The 13240-nt window shown below is 41.2% G+C and overlaps 1 protein-coding gene across 2 annotated transcripts in view; it reads right to left on the bottom strand.

Moving 5' to 3' along the window:
* Positions 1-1220: 1220 nt before the first annotated feature.
* Positions 1221-13240, bottom strand: part of DLC1 (DLC1 Rho GTPase activating protein) — an 856713-nt gene continuing 844693 nt past the window's right edge. For both annotated transcript variants that reach the window (XM_063920868.1, XM_063920869.1), the window contains 9 exons: positions 12931-13107; positions 10595-10754; positions 10315-10513; positions 7451-7664; positions 7218-7332; positions 6647-6865; positions 5755-5972; positions 4105-4278; positions 1221-2935 (listed from right to left, as the gene is read on the bottom strand). In XM_063920868.1, coding sequence (XP_063776938.1) covers positions 2815-2935; positions 4105-4278; positions 5755-5972; positions 6647-6865; positions 7218-7332; positions 7451-7664; positions 10315-10513; positions 10595-10754; positions 12931-13107 — 1597 coding nt within the window. In that variant the 3' untranslated portion in view covers positions 1221-2814. The remainder of the gene's footprint in view (positions 2936-4104; positions 4279-5754; positions 5973-6646; positions 6866-7217; positions 7333-7450; positions 7665-10314; positions 10514-10594; positions 10755-12930; positions 13108-13240) is intronic.

Below are 13240 nucleotides of genomic sequence, written 5' to 3'. Positions count from 1 at the left end.
ACAGACAGAAACCCTCAACATGACCTGTTGGAAATACCTGAGGGTTGAGACTGAGAACCAATAATCTTGAGCATTCCTTGTCTGCTGCTCAAACAGTTCTCTGGTGAAGTGTGGAGAGACTTCTAGGTAGCTTTATCATATAGTCTTTGCTGCAATAACTCACAAAGTGTGAAATCTATTTGTTGTGTACAGATGGATAGGCCTCTGGCGATTACAATAAGAACTCATGTCTGAAAAGTAAATAAAAGCTACCACAAGATTTGGCAAAAACTACCAGCCAAGAAGCAGAGCAGGGAAGGACCCATGGGGGTCATTCCGAGTTGATCGCTAGCAGAAAATGTTCGCTGTGCAGCGATAATGCAAAAAAACGTCACTTCTGCGCATGCATATGCGGCACAATGCGCACGCGTGACGTACTTTCACAATGGCCGATGTAGTTTTCACAAGGTCTAGCGAAGCTTTTTAGTCGCACTGCTGGCTGCAGAGTGATTGACGTGAAGTGGGCGTTTCTGGGTGGCAACAGACCATTTTCAGGGAGTGTTCGAAAAAACGCAGGCATGCCTGGAGAAATGCAGGCGTGGCTGGGCGAATGCAGGGCGTGTTCGTGACGTCAAAACAGGAACTGAACAGTCTGAAGTCATCGCAAGCGCTGAGTAGGTCTGAAGCTACTCTGGAACTGCACAAAATTATTTTGTAGCCGCTGTGCGATCCTTTCGTTCGCACTTCTGCTAAGCTAAAATACACTCCCAGTGGAAGGCGGCATAGTGTTTGCACGGCTGCTAAAAACAGCTAGCGAGCGAACAACTCGGAATGACCCCCTATATACCAGCCAAGAAGCAGAGCAGAGAAGGATCTGTATACAGACCAAGAAGCAGCGCAGAGAAGGACCTACAGTATATACCAGCCAAGAAGCAGAGCAGGGAAGGACCTATATACCAGCCAACAAGCAGATCAGAGAAGGACCTATAAACCAGCCAACAAGCAGAGCAGAGAAGGACCTACAGACCAACCAAGAATAAGAGCAACAAAATTACAGAACTTTAGTTTTTTGCAGTCACTGTGCAGCTTAATGCCAGCCACAGATGTCCAACCAGCCTCAGTGGTGTCTTCCATTTGGCTTAGCAGGAAGTCTGGAGTGTTACAGTACCTATTGCTGTGCAACAGCAACCGACCATATTTTAGAATTTAATAATCAATAATGTAAGTAAAAGAGGGCACAATTCATTTCATACATTTAATAGTGCACTTGGCTATATTTTGTAGACATACACATCGAGATATAAATCTATTTTCTATGCTCTTACTTTAATTTTTATCATGTTTAGCATTTTTGAAGTTGAAGGAATGCATCCAGATACAAGAGACATTATCTGAGGTATAAATACATAGATATATTTTAAATAATTACCTTTGCCATGCATTTCGTATCTTTGACAATAGACATTACATTTAAGTGGTATTTACAGCAATGTATTTTTACAATCAAAGATTACAATGAATATACAAAGTTTAGGAATTTTAGGATATATTCAGAAACACTGATACTGAAAAACACTTATTTTGACTATCACATAATACAATTTCTTCATTGAAAAGCATTTAAAATAATACTGACAATGGTAACAAAAAATCTTTCAACAACTTCCATTCATAAAAGTTCTCCTTTCAGTCTCCATACAATTAATTTACCTTAAATAACTTCCCACATTCCTTCTCTGTATTGTAAATTGTAGGACAGGTCCTAAACTCTTTGGGTGCCAGAAGCTCTACTCAATACATGGCAGTGACATCACCTCTGGCACCTACCATACTGAAGTCTACCTACCGGTCTTTGTAGCACACGACTGTCGTTGGACGTTAGCTCTAAACTAACCAGGGAATACGGTCGCTAACATACACAAGCAGCATCCAGCTGCTAAATAGCAACCATAAAAATGTACAGTAAAAGAACTTAAAATAATGATTTAAATTACCTGTTGCCTTTAGAGGCAACTAGTCTGACTGTGATTAATAGAATCCTACAATATATTAAAATAACAGCACATATGTTTCAGTATTTTTGTGAGATGTAAAGTGTTGAAATATCAGTCCTTCCTTGTATTTGTTGTGTGGTGGGAAGAGTGTTTGGCAATCAGGTGTGAAACGCGTAATATTTTTGCTGTTGGATCTACTTTGAGCTCAGCAACAGAGATTTTCTCTACACCAACAGGTAAACAAATCTGTGGTGGACTACATTAATATTCTGGCCACTTGCAAAACTTTTTATGAACTAAACCCGAGTTTAAAACCAACTACAATTTCCCTATCTGTGTACCAGACACTAGATGACTGGTTTAAGTTCACAAGGACGATACTCATTCACACATTTTCACTGTGCAAATCTTATCTTCTGCAAAAAAAATAATAATAATGTGTATATATATATGTACCAATTATTCCAGTGGATACACCAGTCCCTCAGTATGCTCAAAATTGAATATGATAATATAAAAATAAAAACAAAAAACAGCATATAGGAATGTGGCGCTTTCGTAACTTTGCACGATACATACTTCCAATAAAGTAATTTTACTTCCCAGAAGCAAAGTCAATTTATATGTAAAAAAACATATATGATGATATACGTTGAGAGTTTATAGGACAATTATTTCCAGTCCAGGGCATTAAGCACCATACGGACAAAAAAGCAGCTTCATATCTTGGCTAAAACTAGTCCCAGGCAACTTGCAAAAGGTCCAACTTCAGAGATCCCCATTTTGTTACACCTCATCTCAAGCATGAATTTCACGTTCTGGGGGAGTTCTCCTGAGTTTGTCACCGTGACTTTCCATGATTGCTTTCTGGTTGTGGGCTGATAAAGGAGTCTCGGATCCTGACAACTTCTGCTGCACACAATTGTCCGAACACTTTATTGTACCATTCCGGCATGTGGCCTCTGGAACACAAAAGTTGAAATTCAGTCATCAATCTTTAATGTGCATATGCAATAATGTACTGCAATGGCTAAAGAATAAACGTTGCAACTCTAAACATGAATATTACTTGCCATGAACTAAGTTCTGTTTGTGCCCTGAGCAGCAGAAGTTTGAGATACAATCTGCCAGTCAGGAAGTTTCTGGTGAGGGCTACTAGTGGCCTGATGTATATTAAGATGACCTTCCTGACAATCAGTGCAAGTCCACTCATGCAGAGAGAATGAGTGCTAGCCTTAGGGTATCTTATTGTACCTGCTATAGAATTGCCATTTATGTATATGGATATGCTAGTATTTATTTCAAGGAAGAATCAAAAAAATGTTTTCAAGTATTGTTTTCCTCACAGTCAATTGCCTTCAAATCTGTGAATGCCTTATGTGAAGCTGTAACTGTTCAATATTATGTGACTAAACCTTGTAGATATATAGGAATCATTTTTGTTGCAGGCAAGTAATGAGTTCTCTTATAAGCAGTGGAGCCTACAACACAGTGACAATTCATATCATATGTGTATTATTTTAGTTCGAGAAAACAAAGTTGAAACAAGTTATGGGTAGTCACAGAAGAAATTCCACCACCTGTATTGTTGGGTAGATTTATTTTCAACTCCGTTTATATCATATACGTTTTCTACAGTGACTGCAGGAAGTAACCCAAGCCTGTAGTAACTGTGTAGGAAGTTTGTGTTGACTTATCCCTTTTACGTCTACGGGGGATATTCAATTAATGCTGTTTTTTAGACCAGTTGAAAAAAACTGACCCTTTCACCCGTTTTTAGGCCGAATTTACATTCAACCTATTCAATGCCCGTGCCGTTGTTTTGACTGGTCAGAAAATCCGGCATGGGAGAAAACCATGTGGATCGGCAATTTGCTGTCGATACACGCGTTCTGTTGAATTTGCAGGCAGTTTCGCCCGTTTTTAGGTCCGTTTTCGCCCATGCTGGTTTGACAAAAAACAAAAAGGCATGGATGAAAATGGATACAAAAACGGGCAAAACCCTGCTACTGAATACACAAAGGTCGAATTAGTGACGATTTTCCAACCGTCGGAAACTTAGGCACTAATTGAATATCCCCCTAAACCGCTGTCACATATAGCCAATCATAAATAGAGCAGCTATCCTTACCTCATATCCGCTCTGCACAGGTAAGTGAGCTTGGATTTTCCTGTTGCACAAGGCTCTATGAGGTATTTGGATAGAAGTACGTTGACTCGGACACCAAGTAAAGGCGCCTGGTTGTGTTCCACAGATGTATGTTGCAGCACACAGGCTCCTTTGGCTAAATTGCTTCTCCACGATCTGGAAGGATTAAAAAAATGGGTATGTTTTACAACAAGCACGTGTAGCACATATCCAAGTGAGGTGAGCTGTGTCATGTAAAGTTACACTGATATGTATCTTCAGGGTATGAATTGCAGATTACATCGTGCTTTTGTGTTTTGTAACCTTAATGTGCTACACTAGTCTAAAGTACTTGCTTGGTACACTACTAGCGACTTGAAGACAGATTCTGATTTGGAAATAAAGTAACTGAACCTGGACAAACCTTGTTGCAATGTAAGGGGTGCAAATGCATATTTTTTTTAAGCAAGCAGGGTAAATACTAGCTGCTTCTGCATGTAGCCACAAATGCTGGACACCTACAATGCAATTTAGTTTTCAGTTTGGACACACTTCTCCAATATCTAAATCTCTGTGCACATTTTACATCTGCCCTTCCTGCAGTGCAACACGGTTCACCCAGGTGTACAGTTACTTGCTTTATTCCCAACTCAAAATCAGGCCCTTAATACACTACTAGCGAATTAGTATGCAACATTCAGGAAAATTATGTACTCCAGGTAGTAAAGGGTACTTGTGACTTTTGTCCTTTTGCCCAGATTACATACATTTCCGTAAACTTTGCATCTTACAATTTGCTAATATTATACAAAGTACTGTTTTTAGGATTAGTATATTTTGTCTGAATGGCATTAGTATAAAGTAGCAGATTATTCTAACAGTGAATTGTTATGTTTAATCTGCTACTACCTTCCCGGTTCCTTTGCAGCAAAAAAAATATGAATCCTAAACAGAAAGGAAAAAGACGCCCACCAATGCAATCGCAAAATTTAATATACAGTCGCGTAACTGCGATGCATGCTCAGAAATTAAGCAGCATCGACAATTGCGGATGACCCAGGGCTACTCAGAATAATTAGAATGCACTCGCACCGGGTGTCATGTTTTCAATTGCAGGAATCGTAGCTGACAACAGATACATGCCCCAAACATGGCCGTCGTGGCGTCCATCTGTTGTCGGCTATGCCTGCGTTTTCCCAACCACTCCCCACAAACGCCATGTTTACTCCCACTAACAGCCACTTCCTGGCGATCGCATTTTGCTAGACCTGCAATCACATTGCGGCTTTAGCACACATGTGAAGCAGACGCAGCGCATGTGCAGTCGGATGATAATCAGCTAATTTGCGATTTGGCAACCCACGCTGAATAAGGCTCTAAATTAGAAACTGTGCATACCGCAATCTCATGGTCAACGCTGCTGCTCCATGGATTTCATTAAATAATTGTGATCGGAGAGAAACAAAAGAAGCAACAAATAAAAGAAAACATAACAGAAATCTACTTGTCCTCATGCAATGTTCTCACAGACTTGTCATATAGAAGCCTTTCAGCCTGGGTTATTGTACTGGTGACTGTAAATCCTCCATACTAAATAAATGACAGGCTTTGCCTTAAATGGCAGATGCAGCTTCTCATTTTATTTACACTCACCGTAAAACCACAAAGTCTCTAGGTGGGTGTGGAGCCATGTTATTTTGGACATATTGATAAATATCAGTCTGCTCATCTAAAGTCTCAATAACTTTGGAGTCCAGCAGGTCCTCGTCCCAGAGATGTTGCTCTTTCAGCAGACGCTGAAGAACATTTTCTGGCTGAGCCGGGATTTCTATAGTGCTTTTCCACAGACGAAGAGGTGGGCCTTCCGGAATCTGTGACGTAAAACATACAGTGGTGAGGATTTAGGTCTTCCATTTCAGGAACCCGCACATTTTTCTCCAGAAACGAACATTTGACAGAAGTGTGAAAATCACCACACAACTAATACAATTCCACTCACATCTACGTATTACAAGACAACGCAAAAAATGGTATGAACATTACAAAAAAAAAAATCTGAACAATTAGAACAGACATATACCTAGCAAATAAAATGCACTTCAGCTGTCAGAAGGACAGGCAATGGAAAAACAAACAGCCCATGACTGAATTTGTCATTGGTTTATAACCGCCCACAGTGGGCCTATATCAGCAACTCATCAACAGAGATAAGCGGTGGCCAATTCCGGAACTGCCCTGTCTCTCACATGGAACACACTTTCCTGCACACTTACACATTCAGAGCAGGGAAGTTGCTAGAATACTTGGTGATCAATCATTTATTTCTCTATGCTACATAAAGAAAGCCCAACTGGTCACAGTAAAAAAAAAAAAAATAGGTTAAAATGGACTTCTGTTGGAATTTAGAAAAAAGATTTTCCCTTAGAACAGACACCACAATGTAAAATAAAGCTGTGGCGATGGATAAGTGTGGGGGCGCTGCACCTGGTGAAGAACTGGTTAACTCATAAAACAACAAAACACAAAAAAAAACCCTAACACTTACTTTTTTGTATGCGAGGTCAGCTGGCTCTGATGTGGAACAGCTGACCCAGCCCTTAAACTTGTCCTTGGCGTCTTTGAGCAGGTTGTCAATGCCTTCTTGAAGGAAAGCCCGATAGTCACACAGGCCTTCAGCGTTCCCATTGACCAGTTCCTCTAAGCATGCTGGTCTCAGTTCTTGCTCCATGTAGGAGTTACGGCACTTGCTCATTTCTTCAGGAATCTGGGCCAGAAAGGAGGAAATTAAACAAAACCAAATCTGTTAAGCTATCTAACAATAACGGAGTTGTAATGGATTTAGTGTATTTAGGAAAAGATTGGGCACTAACTTTATAAATCGCTTACACGCTGTTATTTTTAGCATACAGGCCAGGGTAACTGCCAGTATAATATATCTGCACTATTACAGAAGAATGCATCAATTCTGTTAATCCTGGGGGTTTTAAATTATTATGTAACCAGCATGGGAAGACAGATTTATAACAGTATTACAGTACCTTTATATAGGGTTAGTATTCAGAGAACAGGGGACAGTTATTTTACAGCTACATGGACTATAAAGTGACAGCTGATACCTGGAAGAGTTTCTTGCATTCGGCAATCATATGTGATAAGCCTTGGGTGGCTGCAAGGTTTTCATTCAAATCCTTCTGATCAGGCTTCCCCAAGCTCTGCTTTCTCTGCATCACCCTATAAATAATGTATATACAGAGGGTATGTTTAATCACTGCAGTCATGCCTATGGAATGGTTTAAGAACAACAAAAATGTATTTGGCTTTTCGTTCTGAACAGAACGTGACCCAGTACCTGGGCGAGGAGTTCTCTCTCTTTAAGGTATTGAGGTGGAATAGAGAAGGTGCTAAACACACAGCCAGGTTTGTGGGTGTCATCTGGTTTTCGTCCACAGCCGCAGCGACATCATTCAGGAAATATAACAGAGTCTGCAGGACCTCTCTGTTCTCATCAGGCAGAAGCATAATGGCAGCCTTGATTGCCTGGAGGCGCTGGTCTTTTGGAACATCTGTGGATAGCATTAAAAATCAATTTAAACTTCTGTCTACTTATATTTTGACTCAAGAGTTCAGTAACAGGAATGTCACGCAGTATGTCCGCACTCCTAGTTCAGCAAAAATCGAACAACATCCGGCTGTTCAGTACTAGCTTTAATGTGGCCTGTTCAGGCGTTGGAAATATGATGCACACAAGCAAGCACATAGCAGTCCCCTTTCATGCAGATTTTCTGGGTTGTCCCTTTACTTATTTTGTCAAGAAGCATCACTTGTGCTAATCCGTTTCAATGCATACTTTAGAAACAGCCCCCCCCCCCCTCACTTTGACGATGTTCCGATTGTTACTATTTACAAAAACTTCTAAATCAATGGTAGATCATATTTAGAGTAAATGCTTAAACACTGTTTAGAGAGCAATAACATCAATATGAACAACTGCCCCAAGCACACATCTCATCATACGCTGCAACGTTGCTCCAAAGTGTATACTACTAGTTACAAAGAGGGAGATGTACTAAGACTTGGAGGGTATGTGGTTGGCATCCCAACATATAGAATGCTGGCGGTCAGAAGACCGGCGCTGCAATTCCGACACCCGCCAGAAAACAGATGCCGGAATTTGGACAGTCAACACCCAAATGTAAGTATGCCAGGGAGGATTAAGGTGTCAGGATTCTTAGCGCCAGAATGCTGGGGTCGTTCACGTACCCAACCCCCTTGGAGAGTTCTAAAGTAAAGAGAGAAAGTATCAGTCAATCAGTTCCTAATTGCCATGTTACAGGCGGTGTTTGAAAAATGACAGCAGCTGATTGGCTGATACTTTATCTCTCGCCGCTTCATCATTCTCAAAGGCTTAAGACATCTAAACCATAGCCAGTAAGACTGGGTTTTCCTGGGCAGAATCTTGGAATACATGAAACACTTCAGAAAAAAAAACAGGTTTCTAAAAACAGACAGCAAACAGCTCTATGGTTACAAATTGAGCATTTCATGAAATTTCTTAAGGAAACTTGTAACCGTGCCCATTCACTCCTTTCTTTCCACTTCATGAGTATAACCAGCTTATACAAACACAAATATAGGTCATATGTGAAGCACTGCAAAATCTGCCTCAGTGCTGCCGTGCGGCTCAATTTGCACAAATGCACAAGAATTGTGCACCAGCTTAGAGGACTGATCTTGTTGCACTGTGGCAAAGTAACGTATGTTTTCAAAGGTGTAGTACTAAGGTTATTAAAGGGCGACTTATAGGACATTTACATCTTTTGGACAGTGCGCTGCTTAAGATTTTACAGCTTCTCCACACAGACACTTCCAGTTTATGGAGACATCTCTTGACATTACAGAATACATGTACACCTGTAAGCATTCTGGTAGGAACATCCAGATACACCGATGAAAAATACTGTAAAATGTTTTTAGTTTTGCAAGTGTACCTCATATATGACCTCAATGTCTGCAAAATACTGAAATAGTATTTACAAACCATAATAATAATAATAATAATAATAATAAAAAAGATGGGAAAAAGGAACGTATTTCTGAAATGTCACGACTAGTTACGCGCTCTACCATGTCGGAGCAGAAGCTTAGTTACGATCGTTCTACTTTTCCGGAGCTCACGGTTTGTGTGCATGTTCCTGGCAGTTGCAGTTGGCTGTCTTACTGGCAAGAATTCCACCATCCACGCCAGGAAAGAGTGAATATGCTGGCTTCTTTGGAAATGTACTGCGATCATTCTAATTATTCATTTATTTTTGAGGAAGACTCATTTATAATATTCTTCATAATAAGATTCACAAAAATAAAAGAAACATAAAAAATAGTAGCATCATGAAAACTTAAAGATGCCAATTACTGATGAAAATTTTCCACCAAAGCAGATAAAAGTCTGATCCTACTGCATATTTTAAGAGCACTGTGCAAAGAGAACAGTTGGACACAGGGCTGTAAGTAGGAGTGTGTGAACTGTGCTGCCCCACAGAGCCCTCACCCACGTCCCCTGCATGTGGCGGCTAGCAGGGTGCCCGGAATGGATACTCCCGATTTGTCCACTGCAGCTCTTCTAACTCCCAGAAGCATCCTCAGTGCTGGTGGCCCCACCCCTTCCGCATGACATAGGGGTCTATTCATGAAGGAGTGAAAAGTGTGGAGAAGTTGCCCATGGCAACCCATCAGCTGCTCCCTACAATTGTATAGTATGCAAATTATAAATGTTACTTCAATGCTGATTGGTTGCCATGGGCAACTTCTCCACACTTTTCACTGCTTCATGAATAGACCCCATAATGCGCTCAGGAGGCGTGACCAGACAAGGCACAATAAAGCCCTGTTACGGCATTTCATGGGCACATTTCTATTTTAAACTCATAGGGTATGTCCTCTTCATAATCATCATTTAGGAGTAAGGTACCACAATACTCTAAGGCACTGCAACAGGCAGAGTTACAAATCATGCCCAACAAAAATCACCAACCAATCTCACATCTGCATCTCCTTTGGTCTGACAAAGTAGTTGCAGCGTGAGATAAGGGGTAGCGAGGACACTTCTCGTGATAGCTTACAGTCTCAAAAACACTTTCAGCAAAGTATAAGGAGCTGTCCCCTTTAAAATAAACAATAATAACAGAAACACTATCAGCAATTATAATGACCACTTACATTGATAGATCTGCAGGAACGTTTCGGAGAGCTTGCTGGTAAGTAGGGGCTCTGGCAGATCCCTGAAATACTGCTTTAGCATGTCAGCTAGATCATAAGCAGATTGTCCCTCGTAAATCAAGCAGTCTGCATTGTTCTCACTTAGTTCCCGTAATGCTAGAATTCTAGACTTGACCCCTGATTTTCTGAACAGTCCCACCTTCAAAACAAAGGGGCATAATCGTCACTAGAAACATAAGAGTACCAAACAACATCACAGCATATTTCAACCAAGACCAACCTGGTCCAAGCACTGACTGCGTAGGTACCGCATGGCTTGCTGTATGCTCGGCGGCAGCGGCTGACCGGATCTCTGCACATTAATCGTTAACGGGACTCCAAACACATTCTTGTCTCTGTAGTCTGGAACCTTAACCCGCTTCATAAACTTTGGCACAGCCCTACATATAAACACACACAAAACAAGAATGTAAATCTCATGTAGGTCATAGGACTTAAAGACATTTGTTTTTACCAAGAATGAATAAAGTGTTTTTACAAAATATGCATTGATATGTTCAGCTCTTTTTTCTTATGAATCCCAGTGTCCACGGAACACAGAATCAGCGCTTGGGTGGTCATACTCTTAATTACAGCACTGAGTAAACCTAAAAAGACTAATTACAAGTAATACGAAAGATAACCAATCAAATATTGACGGAAACATAGTATCAAGAAACAAATCTCTGGATGTGTATAACATTTATTTCAGACACGTCTACTGTAGGATTTGGGGCTAGAAGCATAGCCTGGACAAGTTATACTGTTAGCACATCTACACAGCGGAATAATGAAAGCAAAGCAGAAGCCAGAAAGAAAGTCAATAAATCCTGCAGTGAAAGCCCCCTAATAATGTCACTTCTTCACTCTTCTGCTAATCAACAGAAAATAGCCTTGTTAACAAAGAAGGTTTTATTCTATTAACAAAGACTCCAAGTAGGGTCTGCCACCCAGCATCACGCATAGCAGCAGGGATCTGGTGTAAAGAATTAGGGGCTGTCAGCCAGAAACATCAGCCCTGCAAATGAGTGAATTGAAAGAAACATGGCCAATTCTAAAAGGGTTAAGAAAGAGAGTCACCGTGAAAACAATGCTCTATAATGTCCTTTTATGTTTGCAACAATATAAAATACATCTTGCACTTGAGCACTCATCCCACCCCTACTTACATACAAATTACCATTCACACAATGGTCGCTGCAGAGGACTCTCTTAGAATGTTGCCATTTGGGCTAATAAGCGAATGTATGCAAAGAATAAGACTTTCTTTGTAAATGTAAAAACCAACTCAAAACATGACTCATGTTGAGAATTCGAAACACGCATGAACTATGTGCAAATACTGTAAGACATTTCTAGATGTCCCAGCAATTCCTGCATTTCTGGGAATGCAGATAATAGATCTTTGAATAAGAAAAACACTTTGATGTCATGGGTAACACATTTTTGCGGCAAAGAGGAAAAAGGGATATTGTTACATATTTCATCTATGCTACTAGCAGACCCTGGAGCAATTCCAAGGATATCTGGCACTGAAAAGGATCTGTAACAATTATGTGTGTTTGTGATGGTATGTATGTAGGGGGGTACACACGGAGAGGGGATCCGGTCTGAAGGTCGACAATGTTTAGGTCGACCACTATAGGTTGACAGTCACTAGGTCGACAGGGTCAGAAGGTCGACAGGGTCAGGTCGACATGTTCTAGGTCGACAGGTCAAAAGGTCAACATGAGTTTTTTGAAAAAAATGTCCTTTTTTTACTTTTTCATACTTAACGATCCGCGTGGACTATGACTGGAACGGTAATCTGTGCCGAGCGAAGCGAGGCACCTTGCCCGAAGCATGGCAAGCGAAGCGAGCCATGTGAGGGGACACGGTGCACTAACTGGGGTTCCCGGTCACTCTACAAAGAAAACGACACCAAAAAAACATAAAAAAACTCATGTCGACCTTTTGACCTAGAACATGTCGACCTTCTGACTGTCGACCTAGACACTGTCGATCTAATGATCCACACCCACGGAGAGATCCGTGCTTAAATTCTAAGTAATCTGACTACATTGCTTAGAACTTAAGCACGGATCTCTCCGTGTGTATGCCCCAAAGCGATAGCGATGCGTGGCCCTGCGCTAACGCTGGTGCTACATTGGCTTGCATGCAGGCTCAATCTAGCACATCGCTTATTTCACCGTTGGGTGAAATGAGCCCCTCGCTCAGTACACATCGCGCTGTGCTGAGCGGGGGGAGAGATGTGGCCTGAGTGGACTGTGTTAGATGGCTCAGCACACATCTCCCTTTGTGCGCGGCCCTTATGTCTTACATTACAGATACAACGACTGCTTAGGGTCTTATGCCAGGACAGACAGTGAAATTGCCCTACATCCCAAGCTCCACACGACGTTTATGGAACGGAATTTGTTCACGATTTCAGTGGAAATTTTAGCTCTACTGCATTATTTTTTTTTTTTTTTTGGGGGGGGGGGGGGGGGGGAGGGAAGTGTCCTCTACCGTGTTCTAAACCCCACTGACTTTCTGCATTGTTATATTGCTAATATTACCAGCATGTCATATACTCACCAGCTGAATCCGTGCTTGTTGGATGGGGTGTACCTCTCCAAGAGAGCAGTTAACTTTAAGAGTGAGTATTTCTGAAGTAAGTTAATCTGAGTCACTGACTGGCAGTTGATTTGCAGTGAGGCAGACCGCAAACTGGGGCGATGTGAACTTTGGAAGCTGTGCCATCTGAATCTGTGCCTACATGGTATAAAAAGATGATTAGATCCTGAGTGATGTTTAAATCTTTCAGACATTCCTTTGTCTTGATTGAGCTGACAAGCCCCGGCATACTTTTATGAATCAGACCTTCTGAAGGCGTGACTTGTGATTG

This window comes from Pseudophryne corroboree, chromosome 1 (assembly GCF_028390025.1).
Source record: "Pseudophryne corroboree isolate aPseCor3 chromosome 1, aPseCor3.hap2, whole genome shotgun sequence".
NCBI lineage: Eukaryota > Metazoa > Chordata > Amphibia > Anura > Myobatrachidae > Pseudophryne > Pseudophryne corroboree.
This window is presented reverse-complemented; position numbering and strand designations above follow the sequence as displayed.